The sequence below is a fragment of the Schistocerca nitens genome, chromosome 5 (genome assembly GCF_023898315.1).
Source record: "Schistocerca nitens isolate TAMUIC-IGC-003100 chromosome 5, iqSchNite1.1, whole genome shotgun sequence".
In the NCBI taxonomy this organism is placed as follows: domain Eukaryota; kingdom Metazoa; phylum Arthropoda; class Insecta; order Orthoptera; family Acrididae; genus Schistocerca; species Schistocerca nitens.
Window position 1 is genome coordinate 870,189,867 of NC_064618.1, and position 26,804 is coordinate 870,216,670.

A 26,804-nucleotide genomic window follows, 5' to 3' on the forward strand; every position below is an offset into this window, starting at 1 on the left:
GTTGCGCAGTGTAGTTTCACTTACGTGTGTGTACAGGCTGTTGTTGACCCGAGTCATGCTGCCGGTGGCAAGTTCCCGGTCTAAATCCCAGAACGGATTGTCATTTTGAGACACTCCTTAGCCGATTTAAAATGGGTCACAAACTTTAGGACCTACCTACTACATAATGCTGTGTTGAGTGGTACTTAAGTAAATAAATTAATGAAATCAAAGTGAACTAGAAATTAGAATATAAATGAAAAACTTGGATTAGTTTAGAGAGTTACATACTCGCAAACAGCGGGCCGAACAGCAGAACAGAAGACACAATGACCGTGAAGTCAGCAACTTCCACATAGCGGGCGCTGTCGATTCAGCCGTCAGGGCATCGCCCGACCGGCTCACGTGTTTCTCAGTTGTCGCATGTGAGCAAGGGCCCTCGCCTACATCCCAAGAGCCAATGACCGACGTTAAGAAGATTCTTCGAGAAGCTTTTCAACGTGACAGAAGAGGCAATGACCGGCTCACGTGTTTCTCAGTCGTCACATGTGATCAAAGGCCCTCACCTACATTCCAAGAGCCAACGACCGACGTTAAGAAGATTCTTCGAGAAGCTTTTCAACGTGACAGACGAGGCAATGACCGTGAAGTCGTTCACCTCCAGTAAACTGAAGTGAATAAATACGCGTGACGCAGTGGGCCAGACAGATGAAGACAGACGAAGACGGAGTCGAAGACGGAGACGGAGACGAGAGACGAAGAAGACGAAGAAGCGTAGCAGTAGTTTTCAGTCAGTTTCGGTGCTGAAGACCGTCATGTAAGAAGAGTCTGCATCATGCACAGACGAACCAAGTCCGCCGCTGTAATGGAATAGCAAGCAGCAGCCGCGGCGCCAGAAGACAGAAGTTAAAAGGTATTTGAAGTCTGGTTTTTACATACCCGGGTGACTCGTGAGGACGGGAAGGAGACGGCCTCACATCAGTAGTCACCTGTGAGCTGGGATGAAGACCTGACAGCCGAAGACTGGCAAGCGGGAGTCCGTGGTTCGAGTCCGGGACACTGGCCTTCCCCCGCCGCGCCGCTCCGCTGGTCGACGCACAACACACGCGGCCGCATAGAGAAGAGAAACACTGGGACGCCACACCCAAGGTATCATCCCATGCACGACTTCGCCCGCAATAATTAAACCGGCCACCTCGCGCTGCGCGTCTCCAGTCAGCTGGGCGAGACGGCGACACGAGATACACACCGCTACGCGTAATCAGACGCCGCCGCCGCCGCCGCCGCCGCCGCCGCTGCCGCTGCCGCAGCAGAAGACTTCACAAACGACACAGCTGCCGCTCTCCGAACCAGAATATTCCGTAAGATACAGTTGTACAAATCTTCAATAAAAGTTATTCTTATGTAAAAATGATGTTTCATTCGACCTCATACCCGAGCCAAGGAAGAACCCACCCTGCCCACATGTTGTTAAGAGAGAAAAGTTAATTTATTTAATATTTTCACCCTGACAGAATGCTTTAAAATGCTCATCCTGACAATTGACTTGCATCAAAAGAGAAAACCCAGTTACATTTAGTGACAGAAGTGCCACATTTAGTTTCACAACTGTTACATTTGGTATCAGAAGCCGTTTTAGTTGTTACATTTGGTGTCAGAGAAAAAACCCTTGGCTTAATATGAGGTGTGAATGACAGTCACTTAAGGTCCGCAGTTAGTATTGTTTAATGTGTGAAAGGATAGAGGTTTGCATAGCAGTCGTAATATTTTCTTTATTTAGAAGTGTATTTTCTCTCATGATTTTATGAGTTTGTCGAAAATATTTAAACATCTTTTGAATTCAGTGGGGTAAGATTGTGTAACTAATAGTTGTAAAATGATGACACGAAATCGTACAAAGTCAGAGTCAGCACCACAAGCGGTTTCTACTGATGAAGCTATTCAGAGCTTAGTTAATCAGATAGCACAGCTTAAAAATGATAATAATGCATTATTTAAACAGTTGAGTGAGGTTAGGCAAACCAGTTCAATCCCTCCCACCCTAGATTCCTCAGCAGCAGCCTTAGTAACTCCTTTTTCAGGCAAACCTGGCGAGGACATAACAGCCTTTTTTGATGATTTAGTAGCAGCTGCAAAGTTAGGATCATGGTCAGATGAACAGCTCTTACAAATGACAAAGTTAAGATTGACACGAGAGGCTAAAGCACACGTCTTATACCATGAAGAATTACGGAATGCTCCAACATTTGAGGAATTGAAGAAAGGATTGCTTAAACGTTTTCAAAAACAGAACAGCTGTAGATTTTATAGGGAACAATTAAACACTATCACTCAGAGGCAAAACGAGTCGTTAGAAAGCTTTGTAGATAGGATTAGAAAAGTTAATATTAACACCTATCAGTTGACAACTAGTGATGAAGCAAATAAAGTTATTTTACAAGAGGCAGAAGATAGAGCTCTGGATACATTTTTACGTGGGTTGCCTCTTGAAACTTCCCGTCGTGTCAGGGCAGAGTTTCCTAAAAATTTAGCAGAAGCTGTATCTGTGGCGACAGCTTTCGAAGAAATAGACATTGCCATCAGATACAAGGAGAAGCGAAATGTATTTTCAGCAGGAGTACGATGTTTTAGGTGCGATCGACAGGGACATATAGCAAAAAACTGCAGACAACCTCAATGCACTAATTGTCAAAGAATAGGTCACACATTCAGGGAATGCAGGTCTAAGAAAGTTTTTGGAAATGGAAATCAGTTAAACTCAAACGGGAATGTCGGAGCCGCCGCCAGGCGTTCCCAATAAAATTTCATGCCATTAAGGCGAATGTGAAGGCGGAATGCTGGTTATCTGCTACCATACAGGATAAAGAGGCAAGGATACTAGTGGATACAGGTGCAAACGTATCAATAGTAAGTAATGAATGTATTAGAGAAAAGAAATATGACCCTCCAAGGTATAGATTGAGTGGAGTAGGAGGAGGTACAGTGAAGTCATTAGGATGTACATCACTGATTTTCTATATTCACGGTGTACAATTTAAGGAAGATGTAGAAGTGGTAACAAAAGTAACTGACGGGTACGACGCGATCCTAGGACTGGATTTCCTGAATAAACATCACGCTAAAATCGACCTCAGACAGCAAACTGTAGAACTTAGCGGAATAGTGTTTCAGCTAGGTGACACCGCTGCAAAGGGCCCTCTGACGCAAGATTTCCCCAACCGGAAGGCGAAATCAACTACACTGCGTGCAACGTCCTTGAAGGTTGATTCGCGGGATCAGATACCATCTGGCTCAGGAAAACTTTTCTGGATGACAGTTGACCCCGAGGTACCTACAGATACAGTGTGTCTAATAGAGCCTTTAGAGGAAAATGAGGAATTAGATGTATCACATTGTTTTGTACGTAGGAGTGTTGTACGGGTTCAAGACGTTGAGGGAGAAAGAAAAGTACCGGTACATATTGACAATTTCGGAGTGGAGGACAAAGAGTTGCATAAGGGAATATTAGTAGCTACAGTCAGTACTTTTGAAGAAGAAGATTTCATTTGGTCAGATATTAACGATGGTCAGAAACCAGACGCCTATAAAACCGCATTACGCCAGAAGATTGAGCATTTGCAAGGAAAGGATAGAGACACGATAGAAGCAGTTTTAGTTGAGTTTCAAGAATTATTTAATGCAGAAGGTCCACTGCCAGCAACAGATATCACACAGCATAGGATCCCAACAGGAAATAGCCCTCCAGTTTATAGGAAGCCTTATAGAGTTGCGCATCACTTACAGCCAGTACTGGATGAATTTTTAGAACAGCATCTAAAAGATGGAATTATAGAATATTCTGATTCGCCTTATAATTCAAATATCGTAATTATTCCAAAGAAGTCTCCCGACGGTACGAAACGATATAGATTTTGTTGTGACTACAGACACCTTAACAAACAAACTATCTCAGATGTTTATCCTCTTCCAAACATTACAGATATCATTGACAGTTTGGGTAACAGTAAATACTTTTCAACAATCGATCTACGTAGCGGATATCATCAATTGGAAGTTGCACCTGAAGATAGGCATAAAACAGCATTTTCTACCCCTGGAGGCCATTGGCAATTTAAAAGGATGCCTTTCGGTTTGAAAAATGCACCAGCAACTTTTCAAAGACTACTCGATGGAGTATTGCGAGGACTCAAAACTCAGCAATGTTGTGTATATCTAGACGATATTATTGTATTCTCCAAAGACATTCATGAACATGCTGTGCGTCTGCGTAATGTTTTTCAGAGACTTAGAAAAGCTAAATTAACATTAAATATGGAAAAAATGTACTTTCGCATTGACAGAGGTTACATACCTAGGGCATGTCATTAGTGAAAAAGGAATTAAAACAGATCCTCGATTAATTTCGGCAGTTAAGGACTTCCCACCACCACAACGCGTTAAGGAAGTACAAAGTTTCATTGGTCTCGCATCGTACTACCGGAAATATGTTCAAAATTTCGCTGAAATTGCCCGACCCTTAACCCAATTATTGAAAAAGGGTGCAAAATTTCATTGGTCTGAAGATTGTGAATCAGCATTTCAAACCCTTAAAGATAAGTTAACACGCAGTCCAGTATTAGCCTACCCAGATTATAATAAAGAATTTATTTTATCCTGTGACGCAAGTGGTCATTCAGTAGGAGTTGTTTTGAGTCAGAATATTAATGGCGCGGAACACCCCATAGCCTACGCTTCGAGAAAACTAACAACGGCAGAAAGAAATTATTCCACAACGGAGAAAGAATTGTTAAGTGTTATTTATGGTATCAAATACTTTAAATGCTACTTGTATGGCAGGAAATTCAAGGTTATTACAGACCACGCAGCTTTAAAATGGTTGCTTGGGTTAAAGGATCCATCTAGTCATCTCACGCGTTGGGCCCTATGTCTTTCCGAAATGGATTTCGAAGTTATCCATAAACCAGGCAAAAAACACACGAATGCAGATTGCCTAAGTCGGAAAATAGCACTTTTGGAAGCAACAGGCCGAGATACTGAGGACTGGAGAAAGGCACAAGATGAGGATACAGAATGCAAAAAATACGCAACTCAAAAACAATTTTGCTTTGAAGATGGTGTATTATGCCGCAAAACAAAACTTGGACCGCGAATTGTTGTTCCCCAACACCTTAGACAAGAAATAATGGCAGAGGCCCACGATCATATCCTTGCAGGACACGGTGGACAGCGGACAACCGAAAGACGTGTAGCAGAGCGATTTTGGTGGCAAACCAGAAAGCAGGATGTTGCGCAGTACGTTCGTAATTGCATTGCGTGCGCACAACGAGCTGAACTTTCTCGTTCAAAAATACCCTTACAGAGGCTCCCCGAGGCTTCAAGTCCATTTCAAATCTGTGGACTAGATCTCTACGGGCCATATCATAGAACACCGGCTGGTAATAAGTATGTTCTTACAATTATAGATCACTTTTCACGCTATCTAGCTATGGTGAGTCTCCCAGATCAGCAAGCAAATACAGTTGCCCAAGCTTTAGTTAACAACTGGATACTTAAATTTGGCGTACCTGAAGCTATTATCACAGATCAGGGATCTAATTTTATGTCTGAACTAATGAAACAGCTTTGCCACTTACTAAAAATACGCAAATTACGCACAACTCCGTTACACCCTCAGTGCAACGGGCGCACAGAAAGAGTTCATCGGACAATTGGCAAGATGCTTAGTTATTATATTAACGAACAACATTCTAATTGGGATACGTATTTACCAATAATCGTGTCGGTATACAACGCCAAAACGCATGAAGCAACTGGCATGTCACCTTATGAAGTGGTCTATGGGAGAAAAATGCCGTCCCCTTTTGATGTAATCAGGCAGAAAAACGGAAAAGTCGGAGAAACAGTAAGAGATTTCAGTCGAATGATGAAGGATGTATGGAAAAAGGTTCAAAAATCTAATACAAAGGCTTTGGAACGACAGGAAAGATTAGATAATACCCAAGCTAAATATCCAAATTACAAAATCGGTCAGTGGGTTATGCTTTCAACTCCTTATATTGCGAGAGGAAAAACGAAGGCCGGCCGCGGTGGTCTCGCGGTTCTAGGCGCGCAGTCCGGAACCGTGCGACTGCTACGGTCGCAGGTTCGAATCCTGCCTCGGGCATGGATGTGTGTGATGTCCTTAGGTTAGTTAGGTTTAAGTAGTTCTAAGTTCTAGGGGACTGATAACCACAGCAGTTGAGTCCCATAGTGCTCAGAGCCATTTTTTGAAAAACGAAGAAATTTGTAACAAACTACAGAGGTCCTTATCAAATTATTGAGATCACGTCACCAGTCAACGTTAAATTGCAACTGCCCACCCGAACTACCATTGTCCATGCAAGTCGTTTAAAACCTTTTAAGGGCGCTCCAGATGTAATTCCTTCCACAATAGTGTCTGCTTTTCCGAAGGGTGGAGGAAGTTCCCGTAAAGGAAAAAGAGTGGCCACGCCAGCACAACATACAGACATGGCACCATACAATCTTCGACCAAGAGTGCGAATGTCCTAGTTGAATCTTAGTAGACTGTAGTATACATATGTAAATAATTAATAAATGATAATGGTTTATTTTTTAAGAAAGAAAAGTTGAACGTAGAGGCATGTAGATCTTTTAGTTAACAATGTATTCCTTCTTTTCTTTGTTTTTATTTTTACTAGGTTGGTAGGTTCATAACCATGTTGTTTGCTTTTTTCAGAAAACGCCATGCAAGCATTTCCTACATAAAACCTATCCTACGTCAATGACTCCCTTGACAGTTCCCTTCTGAAGCCATTAGATATGTTCATAAACTCACAGCAAGGCAAAATTGATGGCAATGTTATGATGCTACATGTTTTAAAGTTGAAAAGTGAAAACAAAAGTAAAAGTATAAATTTAGGAACGGGTATATCTGGAACCTTTGTGTTGGTGTTTCTGCTTTGTACAGTTTTCTTTTATTTAAGACGAAAAAATAAGCCAAATCATAATATGACACTTCATCAAATCCCTGTTAACTGGATATCACACTCTTAACTGGTGTACTTCAGTAGTTACTTTTGAGCATTAGTGTATTAATTTTGTTTATTGTACTTCATTCTTTATTAAACAGACTCATGTTAAAATAAACAATACTGTAGAATAAATATACTTGCATTCATATAGGGTTGATTAAACAGGTGTTGCTATGTAAATTTCTAAGTGAATAATCTATTTTTTGTTTATTCATTGTCATCAAGATTTGTTACACTTATTACAACGATTTATGTGTACACTATGTGATTCATGACCGTACAGTGCTTTAGTAAAGTGATAAAGTATTTTCCACATACTTAATATGAAGCGTGTGTAATCTTTTAAGTCGAGAGTATTCATTGCTTGTGCTTTTGCCGTGTGAAGAGTGGAGGAATGTTGAGTGGTAAATTCGAGGGCGAATTTCTCCGAAGGGTGGAGGAATGTTGAGTGGTACTTAAGTAAATAAATTAGTGAAATCAAAGTGAACTAGAAATTAGAATATAAATGAAAAACTTGGTTTAGTTTAGAGAGTTACATACTCGCAAACAGCGGGCCGAACAGCAGAACAGAAGACACAATGACCGTGAAGTCAGCAACTTCCACATAGCGGGCGCTGTCGATTCAGCCGTCAGGGCGTCGCCCGACCGGCTCACGTGTTTCTCAGTTGTCGCATGTGAGCAAGGGCCCTCGCCTACATCCCAAGAGCCAATGACCGACGTTAAGAAGATTCTTCGAGAAGCTTTTCAACGTGACAGAAGAGGCAATGACCGGCTCACGTGTTTCTCAGTCGTCACATGTGATCAAAGGCCCTCACCTACATTCCAAGAGCCAACGACCGACGTTAAGAAGATTCTTCGAGAAGCTTTTCAACGTGACAGACGAGGCAATGACCGTGAAGTCGTTCACCTCCAGTAAACTGAAGTGAATAAATACGCGTGACGCAGTGGGCCAGACAGATGAAGACAGACGAAGACGGAGTCGAAGACGGAGACGGAGACGAGAGACGAAGAAGACGAAGAAGCGTAGCAGTAGTTTTCAGTCAGTTTCGGTGCTGAAGACCGTCATGCAAGAAGAGTCTGCATCATGCACAGACGAACCAAGTCCGCCGCTGTAATGGAATAGCAAGCAGCAGCCGCGGCGCCAGAAGACAGAAGTTAAAAGGTATTTGAAGTCTGGTTTTTACATACCCGGGTGACTCGTGAGGACGGGAAGGAGACGGCCTCACATCAGTAGTCACCTGTGAGCTGGGATGAAGACCTGACAGCCGAAGACTGGCAAGCGGGAGTCCGTGGTTCGAGTCCGGGACACTGGCCTTCCCCCGCCGCGCCGCTCCGCTGGTCGACGCACAACACACGCGGCCGCATAGAGAAGAGAAACACTGGGACGCCACACCCAAGGTATCATCCCATGCACGACTTCGCTCGCAATAATTAAACCGGCCACCTCGCGCTGCGCGTCTCCAGTCAGCTGGGCGAGACGGCGACACGAGATACACACCGCTACGCGTAATCAGACGCCGCCGCCGCCGCCGCCGCCGCCGCCGCTGCCGCTGCCGCAGCAGAAGACTTCACAAACGACACAGCTGCCGCTCTCCGAACCAGAATATTCCGTAAGATACAGTTGTACAAATCTTCAATAAAAGTTATTCTTATGTAAAAATGATGTTTCATTAGACCTCATACCCGAGCCAAGGAAGAACCCACCCTGCCCACATGTTGTTAAGAGAGAAAAGTTAATTTATTTAATATTTTCACCCTGACAGAATGCTTTAAAATGCTCATCCTGACAATTGACTTGCATCAAAAGAGAAAACCCAGTTACATTTAGTGACAGAAGTGCCACATTTAGTTTCACAACTGTTACATTTGGTATCAGAAGCCGTTTTAGTTGTTACAGCTGAAATAAAATAAAATTTTGTTTGCTAATTGCAGCAAGTGTATGTGCATTTACGTTTACTTGTGTTTACGGGACGTCTATATAAAGAAAGTAAAGTTGCAAATTCATTTCCTGCGTTAATTTAGTTATTACTTGGCTCAGAACCAGAAAGGATATTTTCGTACCCGCTCATATGAATGAGTGATCTGCTTAATAATTAATATCTCACAGTGAACTGCATAAATAGTTTTACAAGTAAAATGACGTTCAACAGCTTTCTCATGAAACAGTTAATGCTAACAATATACGAGTAATTAAAATTTTAGGTTCATTGATTGCAATTTGTTTAATCATTAAAAGTATGTCCGAACGGGTCACGCGAACATAATTTTGCGTTGATACAACAGGTAACTGTAAGTTTGTGTGACCTAACAGAAACGACTTACAATCTGCCTTGTTTAGTGCAGTATTTACGGAATGCAGAAGAATAATTAACTTTGAGTCCTATTGCTTCAGTTAACTATTAGTAACACGATCTGAATCAAACTTTTGTAAAACAACAGCTCAAATGACTTGTGTAAGAGGGGAGGGGTGTTACAGAGTGCAAGACCGAATTACTAAACGAACGGTATCTAACCATATACGCTAATCTGAATTGCGTAATTTAGTGCAACTAATCGTAACGTACGAACGCACTATCTGCACTGGATGTCTCGAACATTCCAGAAAAGGACTACCTCTTCTGATGTGCCGTTGCGTCAAATTTAAAACTTTTTTTATGTTTCCAAAGAACCCTTCCAAGGCAAAACATTTACGGTTCCAGGTTTTTGTGCAGTACAAAACATAAATGAAGGTAAGTAGGCATAAACTTGTATAACTCCCGGCCCCTTGATCAGTTTTGCTGTTTTCTAGCGGGGCGGCGATCAAACCTTTCCTTTCAGTCTGTTGTTAGTGTTGACTGAGGCATAAATTTAGAAATGAGAAACTTCAGCTTTAATTTAATATCATTTGTAATGAGCAAATTACATGTTTTAGAAAAATCCATTCACAAGTCGTTACCCTTATCTCTCCATACTGAATCATACCCGACATTACGGTCCATAAACGCTACGCAAGAGCATCGTCACTAGCTCCGTGCAGCGGCCACATGCGGCAACTCGCCATCAACAACAATGTGTCCTTCAGTCTTCACCGACAGGACGGTTGTCGTGTCGACAACGTGTCACGACAACTGACAGTTCGGGAATTGCGAACAGTGTTTCAGAGACTAGGTGGGGACATGCCTTTACTCGGCAGAGATCAGATAACGATCAGCGCAGAAGACTCTCTGAGAAACAGCTGCAAGAGACCAAAGTGGAGGCAGTCAGCTTACCGAGCAAGTGTCCGATTGGCCGGCGGGGTCCCCCGCGCAGATGATGGAGTTGTTGAGCCCCTCCGGGAACTTCCTCTGGTAGTACTTCTCACACCTCTCCAGTGGAACTACACTGATCTCAGTCTTAAGCAGTTTAGCGCTTGACTTAAAACCTGAAAGAATAGAATAATTGCTAATGGAACACTCAGATCTACATCATCATTTTTTCTTTGTGAGAAATTAACGTAGTTATTACCGTTGGTTTCTACGACAGAGGTTCTAAGTGATATCTGGAGGAACGTAATACGTTAAGATAACACCATCACACTCGTACACGAGACTCACCATAACTTTAGACCGCTCCATTCGCACCATCAACAGAACAGGCTCTGCTTACGGTATACTACGCCTTCCACGTCGCTGGAAACGAGTTCTACACAACGCTGGTGACTACTTTGAAGGACAGTAGCAGGTGCAAACATGTAACTCTTTTGTATCGGTTGTGAATAAACAGTTGCCTCTATTTAAGTTCCAATCCTCGTACAAAGCATTTATTAATAAAGTTATCTCCACTTAAGAAAATTGTTTTCCTCTAAAGGTAACTCGAATCACACAACAGTCAAAAAATAAACCATGGATTACACAAGGAATAAAGATATAATGTGGGACAAAAAGGAGATAGTATCTACCGTCTAGGAACAGCTCTGATGTTAGCACTGTAATGCATTACAAAGAATACTGCAAAATATTGAAGTAAGTAATCCAGAAATCGGATCAGCTTTATTATGAGAAAAACATAATTACATTGGGCAACAAAATAAAAACTGTATGAGATATAGTGAAGATAGAGACATGTGGGGCCAGAAAGGAAGAGGAACAGATAGCTCTAAAAATAAATGAGACTTCGGTAAGAAGTGTGTGTAGTGTTGCAAACCTCTTAAACAAGTACTTCATTTCCGTTACTGATAGCTTGGGTTATCAGGTTTGGTGAACAAGCAATGGAGTATCTAAGACCAGTCTTTAAAAATAACTTCAGTAAAATGCCAATGACACTCACGTCTCCCAAAGAAGTAGCATCCATCACAAAATCCTTAAAATCTAAGTATTCTAGAGCGTACAATAACATATCAATGAAGTTAATCAAAGAGTGCTCATGAGAGTTGAGCTCTATATGAAGTTATTTGTGTAATTAATCTCTTATCAGTGGAACATTTCCAGACTGGCTAAAATATGCTGAAGTTAAGCCTCTTTACAAGAAGGAGGATAAAGAGATACCATCAAACTATCGACCAATTTCACTTTTGCCGGCTTTCTCAAAAATATTTGAAAAGGTTGTGTTCAAGCGTCTCCTTAAGCATCTGGTTGCAAATAGTACATTGTTCAAGTCACAGTTTGGATTTCTTAAGGGTTCTGATACAGAGAAAGCTATTCACATTTACAGTGAGAATGTACTTATTTCATTAGATAATAAATTATAGGATATTGGCATTTTCTTTGACCTGTCAAAAGCCTTTGACTGTGTGAACCACACCATTCTCTTAAGTAAATTAGAATATTAACGGTGTCACCGGTAGTGCGGCAAAGTGGTTTGAGTCTTACCTAACTAACAAGAAAAAAAGGGTGTCGTTGCAAAATATGTGTGCTGTAAGCAGTCAGTCTTCATCTGATTGGGAATTAATTACATGTGGTGTTCGTCAAGGTTTAATCTTGGGTCCATTTCCTTTTCTTGTGTACATTGATGACTCTCGTCTGTTACGTAGCCACATGCAAGTTTGTTTTGTTTGCAGATGATACAAACATTACAGTAAGTAGCAAGTCATGTACATATTTAGAAATAGCCACTAATCAAATTTTCACTGACATTAATAAGTGGATTAAAGTTAATTCACTGTCATTAAACATTGAATAGATCTACTATATGCAGTTCAGAACCTGTAAGAGATTTCCTTCCAGCATGTGTATAACTTATGAAGACATGCAAATCGAAGAGGTTGTCAGTGTTAAATCTCTGGAATTACAACTCGATAATAAATTCAGTTGGAAAGGGCATACCAAAAAATTGCTTAAGCACCTAAACAAGTCTGTATGTGCAGTGAGAATGGTGTCAGATGTAGGAGATATAAATATAAAAAAACTTTCATACTTTGCTTACTTTCATTCTATTATGTCATATGCGATCATATTCTGGGGTAATTCATCAAACTGAGCAAAAGTTTTTAACATGCAAAAGCGTGTAATAAGAATCATTTGTGGTGTAAATTCAAGAACATCTGTAGAAACCTGTTCAAGGAACTTCGTATTCTAACCACTGCTTTTCACTACATTTACTCCCTAATGAAATTTGTGGCAAGTAATATATCTCTATTTCCAATCAATAGCTCAATAAATAGTATCAACACTAGGAATTAGATCAATCTACATAAAGACTTAAAATCTGTTGCCTTGGTCCAAAAAGGGGTCCAATATTCAGGAACACACATTTTCAATAAGTTGCCAGCAACCGTTAAAAACTTCGTTTCAGATAAAGCACCGTTTAAACAGAGTTCGAAAGACTTTTTGATAGGCAACTCCTGCTCTGTGGATGAATATCTCAACAGACACTGTTAAGCCAGCTTAAGTAAAAATGACTGTTAGATTTCAGTTTTGACATCACTTGGCCACAACGATAAAGATTAGGTGTCTTGTGTATGATAAATTTATTAATAGTGCATAACAATGTTTTATTCTGACAGCGTATTAATGCTGTAAATATTAGCTGTTCCAGTTTACTGTATTGCATTCACCTATTTCGACTATCTCCTGACAAATGATCAGGGTAGTAATTACTATATTCAAATGTTTTATGTTTTTATGTTATACTTTCTGACATGTTCCACACCCACGAGATTCATCTCATTTTTTGGGTCCATGGAACGAAAACTGAATCTAATCTAATATAATCCCGCGTTAACAATTGCAGGCAGGTGACCACAACACAAAGAGTGCCATCTAGTAGTCGCAAATACAAACAAGATACTTAACTTCCAGAATGTAGACAGGCAAATGCTACGATGAACACTATTTTCTACATAAAGTAAAAGGCAATAATTTTACCCGACAGCTCCACACACGGTAACAAATTGTCTACATAAGAGCTTATATATATAGTTTAAAGGTTGAAAACGCCATTTTAGAAATACAAAGGGAGCTGAATAACTCAGTGAGCAGAATAGATTAGTATAACATGAAATGCAGTTAATAAAAACTTTTAAAAAACAAAAACATTATGAGCCGACTTAAATAGAAAAAATATTTCGGTAACTGCACGAGGGAACACAAATCAAATGTCAAGTAACGGCTTTATACCGTTGAAGAAGCTTTTGTTACCTATTTGTAGCTGCTCATTAAGAATGAGACCATCATTACGAGAAAGATGTTTAAAAATTTCTAATTCTTCTAGAACATCTAATCTACGGTCTTTCTTCTCAATGTGCAAAATGTTGATATCGCGAACAGCTTTGGGTGCGTAACCTGTAATCGGAAGATGGTCTGCAAAAGACGCCATTTTTTGTTAAAAGATGTTCTTTGTATCTGACTGGTGAGGCACGTCCTTTTTGTCCTATGTGGTAAAAAGAGCAAGTGTCACAAAAATCTTATAGACACGAGAGTTTTTCAAAGGGGAACAGGTGGATTTTAAATTGTGACAAACTTTTTTTCGAGCTATTATTGGCTGAAAAGGCGACATTACAATTGTATTTATTATGAAGAAGGCGTCGAATTGATAGGAGATGGGCCCAAAGAAGGAAATAGAAAATAATTTCTTCTTTTGGTTGGACTCAATGATAGAGGTAAATCTTTTAACAGTTTTCTACTTAAGGTTCAAAATGGCTCTGAGCACTATGGGACTCAACTGCTGTGGTTATCAGTCCCCTAGAACTTAGAACTACTTAAACCTAACTAACCTAAGGACATCACACACATCCATGCCCGAGGCAGGATTCGAACCTGCGACCGTAGCAGTCCCACGGTTCCGGACTACGCGCCTAGAACCGCGAGACCACCGCGGCCGGCTCTACTTAAGGATGTCGTCAACTATGGAAGTATCGTATTCGTTGTTAAGTGCTATAGTTTTGATCAAATTAATTTCTTCCTCGAATTTTTCTTTCGAGAGTGGAATAGAAGTAGCTCTGTGAATAGCAGAGTGGAAGAAACCGTTTTATGAGATTGAGGGTGCATGGAAGAAGCAGGTACGATCTCATCCGTACATAATTCTTTACGAAAAACATTAAAAGATATTTTATTTTGTTCTGCTGTTAGCGTCAAATCAAGAAAGCTCAGCTAGCGGAACTCATTTCCGAATTCACCGGTGAAGGATATTTTCTCGTGAAGTTCAATAAATTGACTGAAAATACGGTCAATACCATCAACAGGTCCTTTGTAGATGACTAAAATACCATCGACGTATCTGAACTAGGAGAGAATGCCCAGCGCTGTAGCTGGCAAACGGTTGAAGAACTTTTCTCCAGCAAGGATACCAGCCAACGGATTTCCCATAGCGAGACCATCGGGTGCTGATACAGTTGACCATTAAATTCAAAGTATTTTTATTTGACTACGACTGTGATTAGATTCATGAAGTCAGTGATTTGTTCATCTGAAAGTTCTTTTATGAAATGGCGTAAAAAGAAAGTGCGAACACTGTTCCAAACACTGGATGGGGACACCCCTTTACGCAGCACAGATCAGATAAACATCGATCAGACAGACGATACCAAAAAATCGTCCAAAAAATACTTGAAAATGGCCTAAGGGCGAAATTGTACAATCGTACAGGAAATAAAGGAAGTGGCAGCTGAAGGCTTCAAGAAATCATTCAAAAAATTCATCGCAGCTGAGGACCATATCGCACTGAAAATTATATTAACCTTCGAACATTTAGTATTACATTTGAATGAGGTTTGTTTAATAAATAAGTTAAATGATAATAACCTGAAAAGTGCAGAATTTTTGTAAGTTGAGTCGCAATACAAACCAAAGCGTCTAATTTACCTTGAGGATGGCAATAATCACTTAAATAATTTCTCCTAGACCTATACCAGTTCCTAGCCCAAAACAGATACTTCTGAAAATTTATGGTTGTGAATTTTTAATATCTGTGGAAATGGAAAGAGCGTTTTGCGTCATTGGCCGGGAGGCCCCTTGCGTGACAGTCCGGCCGCCTTGGTGCAGCTCTTATTACATTCTACGCCACATTGAGCGACCTGTGCGCCGGATGGGGATGAAATGATGATGAAGACAACACAACACCCAGTCCCTGAGCGGAGAAAATCTCCGACTCACCCGGGAAGCGAACCTGGGCCCGTAGGACGGGAATCCGTCACGCTGACCACTCAACAATCTGGGCGCACTTTAATACGTATCTATGAAAAATACTTAACGATTTATAACAAGAAACCTGAGGAACATGCAGTAAATAATAGTTACAGCGTAAACTATTGATGAATCAGTTATGTACTGCATCCACCCACACTCTCGTTATAATTCTTACAAGTGCTCTCATAGCAATTAAAAATCCACAATTACAGTTTTCACAACTATCTACATGGCGTTAGAAATCTGAAATGGGATAAACGAAACAAATTTATACTTTTTAGTCTGATTCAAAAATGTACTAAATTAAAAAATTTATTTTTATTCAAGTACTAATTTTCTGCTTCTTAATCATGCATGTGTGAATTTTTTTACAGTCAAAGTAACAGCAGAAACTGGTGGATAAACTAACGGCCATCAACAGCATAGACATAGGTCAGACGATAAATTTACATTGACAAAGCGAACGCTTTGTTAAGAAGTCAGTTGGAAAAGTAGCATTCAAAGACTGGAAAATAACAGTGAAACTTGTGAGACGAATATATTATAAGAACCATGGAATAATGAAGGAACGTTACAACAGTGCATCAGAGACTCGATTATATCTGTGACTACGAGCAGCAACACTGATAGGTCCATTGACTGTGACCCTGAATAGCGGAGTTTTCCCATTAACTAGTGGACAGTATATAGTGTACTTTAATGATGCACTTACTTCCATTAAATCTTGTGTTTTTCAATTTATTTCGGAGAATTTTCCTTTCCTGTTGTGAGGCTACGGAATACTGTTGATCGAGCTCACATCACCTCTTTATAAAGAAGGACTTCATATAATACATTTTGTGTGGACACCGAGATGTTATTTCGGTGTGTCTAATAGTTTCCGAGATATGCAGGGATAGGCCAGAAACTGATATCATACGTGAATCTCTGAAACTTTACGAGATATTTGTAGGAGATAGAATCTTTGAACGTCAGATTGAATCCAAGTTATATGTTGACATAATTGCATTAAAACGTCGCACTCAGAAGCATGTACAGAGTGTTCAGAAACAGTATGAAAAGCTTGTAAGGGTGTTGCAGTGTAGGTTGTGGTGAGGAAAAATTATTGAGAAAAAGATTGATACGTTCACCGTATCCGAGGTGATTAGCATTGAAGCTAGCCAATCAGGCTGTTGGGCGTGCAAATTCAGCGGTCCGACAGATGCAATTAATGCCAGTTGTTCTCATAGCGTAGATGACAGCGCACGAGACTGCTTAGCATGTGGCTCGGGTTCGATCCCTACTACCGCCCGGTGCCCAGTTTTTGTGTCGCTCTCTCGTCCGGTTTGAGGAAACCAAACGAAGAGCACGTTTGGCCACACCGTCTCTAGCGGGGAGCTTGAATATGCGTGCACATCGGCCTGATTGGCTAACTTCAATGTTAATTAACTCGTAAACGGCCAAACGTATCGAATTCCTTTCTTAACAGTTATGTTCCAGCATAGCCAGCCGTGCAACACCCTCCAAGGTTTTGAGACTCTTTCTGAACACCCTGTGTATAGGAAACGCAATGTAGTTGGTAACTCTCGAAAGATTCATCATCGAACGAGATTTCTGGTAGTAAGTTACTGCCCCGAGTTCAATAGGTTTCGAGATTTGATGTGATACGTTTGAAGGTGTTGGTGAAAAGAAAAATTTCATCCATTTTAAAAAAGTTAACTGTCACCATAATTAAAATTAAGAAGAGATTTTAGATGTGCATGGAAAGACTATAGAGTTCTATGGCATCGGAACTTAAATATCACGTGCCAACCAGTTTAAATCAGATTTATAGCCTAGTGTCCCCGTGTGACCATAGAAAACCCGTATAAATACACGACAATATATTTGAACCCGTCACAGCCGCCTAGCTTTGAGTACAGTAATGTAACCACCCATATCCGTGTCTGCTTGTCTGCCAGTACGCAGTGAACTAGTGCAGTGACAGGCTCAAGAGTTTTATAGTAGCTTGTGTTTCTGTTTCTAACAAATTTTACAGTGCAAATCCATGTCTAAGAGGCGAATGAATTGACTTTTATTTTGCACTTTTTATACCTACTGTCTGCATTTGAATCTTAATACGAGTGTCGTTCAATAAGTAACGCCCCACATTTTTTTCTCGGAACATATTTATTGTGAAGAGTTAGAATTTGGTGACAATATACATCAACATGTCTCTTCCATGTCCTATTTTTCTAGTTAGTCTCCGTCACGCTCTATAGCCGTACGCCAACGTTGCGGAAGAGCATGTATTCCCTGCTGGTAAAAGTTCTTGTCCTCTACGCGTTGCCATGTTTTCACTGCATCTTCAAAGTGTGTTCCCTGCAGAGAATCCCTAAGCGTCCCAAAGAGACAGAAGTGCGAGGGTGCCAGGTCTTTGACTATAGGGTGGATGAGGCAATGATGTCCAACGCAATTTAGTGATGTGTTCCCAAGTTCTCAGACTTGTGTGTGGGCATACGTTAGCGTGTTGGAGCAAGATTTCTGCTGGATTCTTGTCCGATCGAACACGTCGAAAACGGTTCTTCAGTTTATGCCTCTGAATTGATGGTTGACCCTCTTGGCATCACATCCACGAGAACGACGCCATCAGAATCCCAGAAGACTGTCACCACGGCTTTTCCGGCAGAGGAGGTTGTCTTGAATTTCTTCTTTTGTGGTGAATGAGGGTGATGCCACTGCACGGGCTACCTTTTTGTTTCCGGCACGAAGTGGTGCACCCAGCTTTCGTCCTCCGTAACGATTAGTTACAGAAAGGCCTCTCCGTCGGTCTCAACACGCTCCAACAATTGAGATGAAATGGCCTCTCGTTGCATCTTGTGGTCGGCTGTGAGAATTCGTGGAAGCCATTGTGAGCACCACTTTAAATATCCGAACGTCTCGATCACTGCAGACGCACTTTCAATGCTGACCGACAACTGCAGAGCCAATTCTCGAGTTGTGATGCGCCGGTCTGCACGAATAATGGCGTCCGCATGATTCAGCATGCCTGGAGCAGTGGCTGTGACAGGACGTCCCGAGCGTGGCTGATCATGGAGCTCTGTTTCTGCACTTCCTGAGGCTGTGACTTTCCTTACCCATCGCCCAACTGTAATATGAACTGCAGCCTCGCCATACACTGCACACAAACGTTTATGGATGCTCGCCACGGTTTCTTTTTCTGCACACAAGAATTCAGTAACAGCACGCTGCTTGTAACGTGAGTCGTATGTAGATACCGTTTTGACGCTGTACTACGGCTCTGCCATCTGCCAGAACGGTTCGAAACTTCACCGATGCACAGAACAAAAATCAAATATGAAGCACCAGTAAGGACGTTTGTTTTCGTATATTAATGGCTTTTTAAAAAATGTGGGGCATTACTTGTTGAACGACCCTCGTATTAGGATGGACTGGGAGTGTCCGTGCTATGTGGAGACGCCGGAGGAGATGGTCACAGTCTGGGAACAGCTGAAGGCGTTTCTGGTGCCATCAGCCACCTGATGGCTGCTGCCTCGGAAGTCGAGAGGTGGCGGAGAATGTGGCGCCACCTGCCGTTCAGCAGGCCCGACTGATGCTCATCACACTGACATTTTGCAGGAGTTTGCGGGGCTGGATGTGACCCTAATTCCATTTTACAGAGAATACTCCCCTCGGCACTGGTCCCTTATTTAGCTTTCATTTATCACGAATCTCTCGAAAAACGCAAAGACTATTGGAAAAAATGTACAGGTGACTTCCAATACATGAAGGGCAAAAGAACGCACCCGCAAAATTACAGACCAACATCTTTAATGTCACCTTGCTACAGAACTCATGAGAATGTCATTAGTTTGAATACAATGAATTTCCTCGAGACAGAATAGTTTCTGTATACTTATACGGATATGGTGTCTGTTCTTCCGGACATTTCTGAAAGAAGAGACACCATTGAAGACTTGCAGCCGTCCAGAACGAAATTAGAATTATATTAATACCTTCAGCTGCTGACGGGCGTTGATACAGGGTGTTTCAAAAATGACAGGTATATTTGAAACGGTAATACAAACTAAACGAGCAGCGATAGAAATACACCGTTTGTTGCAATATGCTTGGGACAACAGTACATTTTCAGGCAGACAAACCTTCGAAATTACAGTAGTTACAATTGTCAACAACAGATGGCGCTGCGGTCTGGGAAACTCTATAGTACGATATTTTCCACATATCCACCATGCGTAGCAATAATATGGCGTAGTCTCTGAATGAAATTACCCGAAACCTTTGACAACGTGTCTGGCGGAATGGCTTCACATGCAGATGAGATGTACTGCTTCAGCTGTTCAATTGTTTCTGGATTCTGGCGGTACACCTGGTCTTTCAAGTGTCCCCACAGAAAGACGTCACAGGGGTTCATGTCTGGCGAATAGGGAGGCCAATCCACGCCGCCTCCTGTATGTTTCGGATAGCCCAAAGCAATCACACGATCATCGAAATATTCATTCAGGAAATTAAAGACGTCGGCCGTGCGATGTGGCCGGGCACCATCTTGCATAAACCACGAGGTGTTCGCAGTGTCGTCTAAGGCAGTTTGTACCGCCACAAATTCACGAAGAATGTCCAGATAGCGTGATGCAGTAATCGTTTCGGATCTGAAAAATGGGCCAATGAGTCCTTTGGAAGAAATGGCGGCCCAGACCAGTACTTTTTGAGGATGCAGGGACGATGGGACTGCAACATGGGGCTTTTCGGTTCCCCATATGCGCCAGTTCTGTTTATTGACGAAGCCGTCCAGGTAAAAATAAGCTTCGTCAGTAAACAAAATGCTGCCCACATGCATATCGCCGTCATCAATCCTGTGCACTATATCGTTAGCGAATGTCTCTCGTGCAGCGATGGTAGCGGCGCTGAGGGGTTGCCGCGTTTGAATTTTGTATGGATAGAGGTGTAAACTCTGGCGCATGAGACGATACGTGGACGTTGGCGTCATTTGGACCGCAGCTGCAACACGGCGAACGGAAACCCGAGGCCGCTGTTGGATCACCTGCTGCACTAGCTGCGCGTTGCCCTCTGTGGTTGCCGTACGCGGTCGCCCTACCTTTCCAGCACGTTCATCCGTCACGTTCCCAGTCCGTTGAAATTTTTCAAACAGATCCTTTATTGTATCGCTTTTCGGTCCTTTGGTTACATTAAACCTCCGTTGAAAACTTCGTCTTGTTGCAACAACACTGTTTTCTAGGCGGTGGAATTCCAACACCAGAAAATTCCTCTGTTCTAAGGAATAAACCATGTTGTCCACAGCACACTTGCACGTTGTGAACAGCACACGCTTACAGCAGAAAGACGACGTACAGAATGACGCACCCACAGACTGCGTTGTCGTCTATATCTTTCACATCACTTGCAGCGCCATCTGTTGTTGAAAATTGTAACTACTGTAATTTCGAAAGTTTGTCCGCCTGAAAATGTACTGTTGTCCCAAGCATATTGCAACAAACGGTGTATTTCTATCGCTGCTCGTTTAGTTTTTATTGCCGTTTCAAATATACCGGTCATTTTTGAAACACCCTGTGTATATCAACGGATATAGGTGAAAATGTGTGCCCCGACCGGGACTCGAGACCGGGATCTCCCGCTTACATGGCATGCTTTTTTGTTATCTCATTTTGTTCTATATATTGTTCGTTGAATTTGTTCATGGCGGACGTCCGATGACTCTCGTTCAGGTTGTTCGTTGATCCGGTTACACAGAGGGTAGCTAAACCCTCTGACCGAACACGCTGAGCTACTATACCGGCAATACATTTCCTTTTATGTCTATTTCATATTACTGTTCAAATGGCTCTAAGCACTATGCGACTTAACATCTGAGGTCACCAGTCCCCTTAGAACTACTTAAACCTAACTAACCTAAGGACATCACACACCTCCATGCCCGAGGCAGGATTAGAACCTGCGACCGTAGCAGCAGCGCGATTCTGGGCTGAAGCACCTAGAACCGCTCGGCCACAGAGGCCAGCAGGGACTATCTCGCGCACGCCTCCCGCGAGACCCACATTCTCATCTTGTATGTCCACACACTACATTCGTAGTGTCCCACACTCATTACTCGTGGAAGTCATTCTTACCAAATCCCGTAAGAGCTCGGGGAATATGTGTGCATCCGCACAGAAGAAGAATGTCATGGCCGATATTGCCAGAACGATATACTTATATGGATATGGTGTCTGTGTTGGGGTGGGACACTACGAATGTAGTGTGTGGACATATAAGGTGAGAATGTAGGTCTCGCGGCAGGCGTGCGCGAGATAGTCCCTGCAGCCGCACTATCCTCTGTGTCCTCGGTGGCTCAGACGTATAGAGCGTCTGCCATGTAAGCAAGAGATCCTGGGTTCGAGTCCCGGTGGAAGCACACATTTTCACCTGTCCCCGTTGATGTATATCAACGCCCGTCAGCAGCTGAAGGTATTAATATAATTTTAATTTCGGAATAGTTTCTGTCCAGAAACCAGTACGATATCCTCCAGACCGAAGATGAACAGGCAGATTCCACGTACTACAACACAGAAATGGAAGTACAATCATTTTTTGGTACGATAAAGTGTGACACACTGCAAACGTAGCGAACGTCCGAGCATAGAGAATAGCTTCTCAGATTTACTAGTGTCTTACAGGCTTTTTAAGTAACAGGGCCCTGTACGTTATCCTGGATGGCGGGTGTTCATCATAGAGAAATCAGGAGTGGCCTAGGGAAGTGCGACAGGCCCGTTGTTGTTCTCGAAACAGGGTGAAGAAAAAATCGCGTTCGGAGTTCGCAGTGCGATTCCTCACGTATTGGTAATACAAAAATGTCTGTCACAAATTTTCACCCTGCGCATATTTCGGGCAGTAAATGAAGACCGGCAACCTGGAAACACCGTAATCACACGTATGGTAACTATCTCCATCAGGAAACAGCAGTAGCCCAGTGCAGTTGGTGCAGGCGACAGCATTTTTGGTTAGCATGCAGCGGGTTGAGGGTTCGATTCTGGGTGGAGGCTTATTTGTTTTTATTTGCTAAAAGTAGTTTGCGTAGTACGGTATCTGGCGTCATACAGCAGTTACAGTGGGTCTTCTACAAAACAGTTGCGCTTACGTACTACAACACAGAAATCGCTTTCATGGGTCAGCTTTTAAAGAAAACTTGTTTTGCGCCACTGCATCTACTACATTCCAAATCTGTTTTGTGTGTACCCTCTCCCAATTGTTCCATCGATTAATGCCAACTGTTATTCTTGCCACGTTCAGATCCATTACATTTAGTTAGGGCCTTACGTCAACAGTATGGCTAGCAACGTGCGTTGCAAATAATTTCGATGGAGCCATTGGGGGAGGGTACACAGAAAGCAGATTTGGAATCTAGTAGATGTAGTGGTGTGAAACAAACCACGTCCACATTGTGCAAAAGATATCCTTAAAAGCTGAGTAATGAAAACGATTGTACTTCCATTTCTGTGTTCGTGTTACGTAACGGCAAATATTTTGTATAAGAACCACTGTAATCGCTGTATGACGATTAAGACGCCATATACCCTACCACGCTGGTCTAGCGGTAGTAGGCGCTTCAGTGTGGAACCCCGTGACCGCTACGGTCGAAGGTTCGAATCCTGCCTCGGGCATGGATGTGTGTGATGTCCTTAGGTTAGTTAGGTTTAAGTAGTTCTAAGTTCTAGGCGACTGATGACCTCAGAAGTTAAGTCGCATAGTACTCAGAGCCATTTGAACCATTTTTCCCCTGTACCAACTGCACAACTTCGGTGTGTATTTGCTGGCAGAGGTAGTTACCTTACATGTGATTACAGTGTTGCCAGATTGCCAATCTTTAGCGTCCATTTAATGCCCGAAATATGCGCAGGACGGCATTCTGAGAGACATTTTTGTACTGCCAGTATGTCAGGAATCGTGCTGCGAAGTCCGAGTGTGCGAATTTTTCTTCACCCTGCATATATAAAATATCTGGCAAATTAGGGTGAGCAGTTATCTGCAGCTGGTGCTGATAACGGTACAGTGTAAGGAAAGTGACCACAGGAAAATACAGGATGACTTACACGGAATTTGTGTATGGTGATGGTGTTGATGATGATGTTTGGTTTGTGGGGCGCTCAACTACGCGGTCATCAGCGACCGTACGGGGTTCCAATTTTTACACAGTCCATTTTTTTTTTTTTTTTTTTTTTTTTTGCTCGGTCCCGGTGGGGAATCGAGCCCGGGACCGCGTGATCCAGCGGCAGCAACGCTAGCCAATAGACCACGAGCTGCGGACGTGTGGTGCTGAAGAATGCCAGCTCGCTCGAAATGTAGAAAAATGTAAGTTGATGTAAATGAGTAGCAGACACCTTAGTGCTGTGCTGCTTGATACTCTGACGTCTGGTAGATATCATGGCGTAAAGCTGCAGAGCACTATGGAACGCAACGCATACGTAAGGTCGGTAGTGGTGTAGGTGAATGTTCGACTTCAGTTTGGTGAGACAAATGGGAAAGTGTCGTTCATCTGCAAAGGAGACTGCGTACAGAACTGTACTGTGACACATTCTGGGTAATCGTCTAGTGTCTGGAATTAGCAAGAGGTTGCGTTAAGTAAGACATCGAAGCAATTCAGAGGCGTGTTGTATTTGTTGCCGGTAGGTTCGATCAATACACGACTATTACGGAAACGACCAATAAAAATAAATGGGAATCTCTGGAAGGAAGACGATATTCTTTTTCCGCGAGACATAATTGAAAAATTTTAGAAACCGGCATTTGCTACTAATTTCAACACCATTCTACTGCCACCAATATACACTCCTGGAAATTGAAATAAGAACACCGTGAATTCATTGTCCCAGGAAGGGGAAACTTTATTGACACATTCCTGGGGTCAGATACATCACATGATCACACTGACAGAACCACAGGCACATAGACACAGGCAACAGAGCATGCACAATGTCGGCACTAGTACAGTGTATATCCACCTTTCGCAGCAATGCAGGCTGCTATTCTCCCATGGAGACGATCGTAGAGATGCTGGATGTAGTCTTGTGGAACGGTTTGCCATGCCATTTCCACCTGGCGCCTCAGTTGGACCAGCGTTCGTGCTGGACGTGCAGACCGAGTGAGACGACACTTCATCCAGTCCCAAACATGCTCAATGGGGGACAGATCCGGAGATCTTGCTGGCCAGGGTAGTTGACTTACACCTTCTAGAGCACGTTGGGTGGCACGGGATACATGCGGACGTGCATTGTCCTATTGGAACAGCAAGTTCCCTTGCCGGTCTAGGAATGGTAGAACGATGGGTTCGATGACGGTTTGGATGTACCGTGCACTATTCAGTGTCCCCTCGACGATCACCAGTCGTGTACGGCCAGTGTAGGAGATCGCTCCCCACACCATGATGCCGGGTGTTGGCCCTGTGTGCCTCGGTCGTACGCAGTCCTGATTGTGGCGCTCACCTGCACGGCGCCAAACACGCATACGACCATCATTGGCACCAAGGCAGAAGCGACTCTCATCGCTGAAGACGACACGTCTCCATTCGTCCCTCCATTCACGCCTGTCGCGACACCACTGGAGGCGGGCTGCACGATGTTGGGGCGTGAGCAGAAGACGGCCTAACGGTGTGCGGGACCGTAGCCCAGCTTCATGGAGACGGTTGCGAATGGTCCTCGCCGATACCCCAGGAGCAACAGTGTCCCTAATTTGCTGGGAAGTGGCGGTGCGGTCCGCTACGGCACTGCGTAGGATCCTACGTTCTTGGCGTGCATCCGTGCGTCGCTGCGGTCCGGTCCCAGGTCGACGGGCACGTGCACCTTCCGCCGACCACTGGCGACAACATCGATGTACTGTGGAGACCTCCCGCCCCACGTGTTGAGCAATTCGGCGGTACGTCCACCCGGCCTCCCGCATGCCCACTATACGCCCTCGCTCAAAGTCCGTCAACTGCACATACGGTTCACGTCCACGCTGTCGCGGCATGCTACCAGTGTTAAAGACTGCGATGGAGCTCTGTATGCCACGGCAAACTGGCTGACACTGACGGCGGCGGTGCACAAATGCTGCGCAGCTAGCGCCATTCGACGGCCAACACCGCGGTTCCTGGTGTGTCCGCTGTGCCGTGCGTGTGATCATTGCTTGTACAGCCCTCTCGCAGTGTCCGGAGCAAGTATGGTGGGTCTGACACACCGGTGTCAATGTGTTCTTTTTTCCATTTCCAGGAGTGTACATCTGGCGTAAGGGCAACCAGGACAAGGTGAAACAAATTAGGGGTCGTACGAAGACATACAGGCATCGTCTCGCCCTTTTTGCGAGTGGAACGGTAATAGTGGTGGTACAAGGTACCCTCTGCCTACTGTGTATTTATATACATGTACAAGAGATAAGCTAAATAATGTGAACACCTATAGGTACTTGGAAATAGTTTAATAATAAGGGGTTCAATCACTATTTGCCCGTAATACACACACATGAAAAAAGTTTTGCATCACACCGGTTCCGAGAGTTTCGGAACCTGTACAGAAAACTGGAACAGAAATCAACACAAACATCATTTCCACCCTTCTTATTGCTCATGAAAACCACATATACAAAAAGCCACCATACAGCGAGACCGTCAGAGGTGGTGGCCCAGATTGCTGTACGCACCGGGAACCTCTAATACCCAGTAGCACATCCTTTTGCATACCTGTATTCGTCGTGGCATACTATCCACAAGTTCATCAAGGCACTTTAGCTCCAGATTGTCCCACTGCTCAACGGCGATTCGGTGTAGATTCCTCAGAGTGATTGGTGTTTCACGTCGTCCATAACCAGCCCTTTTCAATCTACCCCACGCATGTTCGATAGGGTTCATGTCTGGAGAACATGCTGGCCACTCTAGTCGAGCGATGTCTTTATCCTGAAGGAAATCATTCACAAGATGTGCACGATGGGTGCGCGAATTGCCGTCCATGAAGACGAATGCCTCGCCAATATGCTGCCGATATGATTGCGCTATCGGTCGGAGGATGGCATTCACGTATCGTACAGCCGTTACGGCGCCTTCCATGACCACCAGCGGCGTACGTCGGCCCCGCGTAATGCTACCCCAAAACAGCAGGGAACCGCCACCTTGCTGCACTCGCTGGACAGTGTGTCTAAGGCGTTCAACCTGATCGGGTTGCCTCCAGACACGTCTCCGACGATTGTTTGGTTGAACGCATATGCGACACTTATCGAT

The 26,804-nt window shown here is 43.2% G+C and overlaps 1 protein-coding gene across 1 annotated transcript in view; it reads right to left on the reverse strand.

Moving 5' to 3' along the window:
- LOC126260783 (serine protease snake-like) overlaps positions 1-26,804 on the reverse strand; it is a 179,477-nt gene that overhangs the window by 16,788 nt on the left and 135,885 nt on the right. Inside the window, exon 7 of the mRNA XM_049958120.1 lies at positions 10,259-10,430. Coding sequence (XP_049814077.1) covers positions 10,259-10,430 — 172 coding nt within the window. The remainder of the gene's footprint in view (positions 1-10,258; positions 10,431-26,804) is intronic.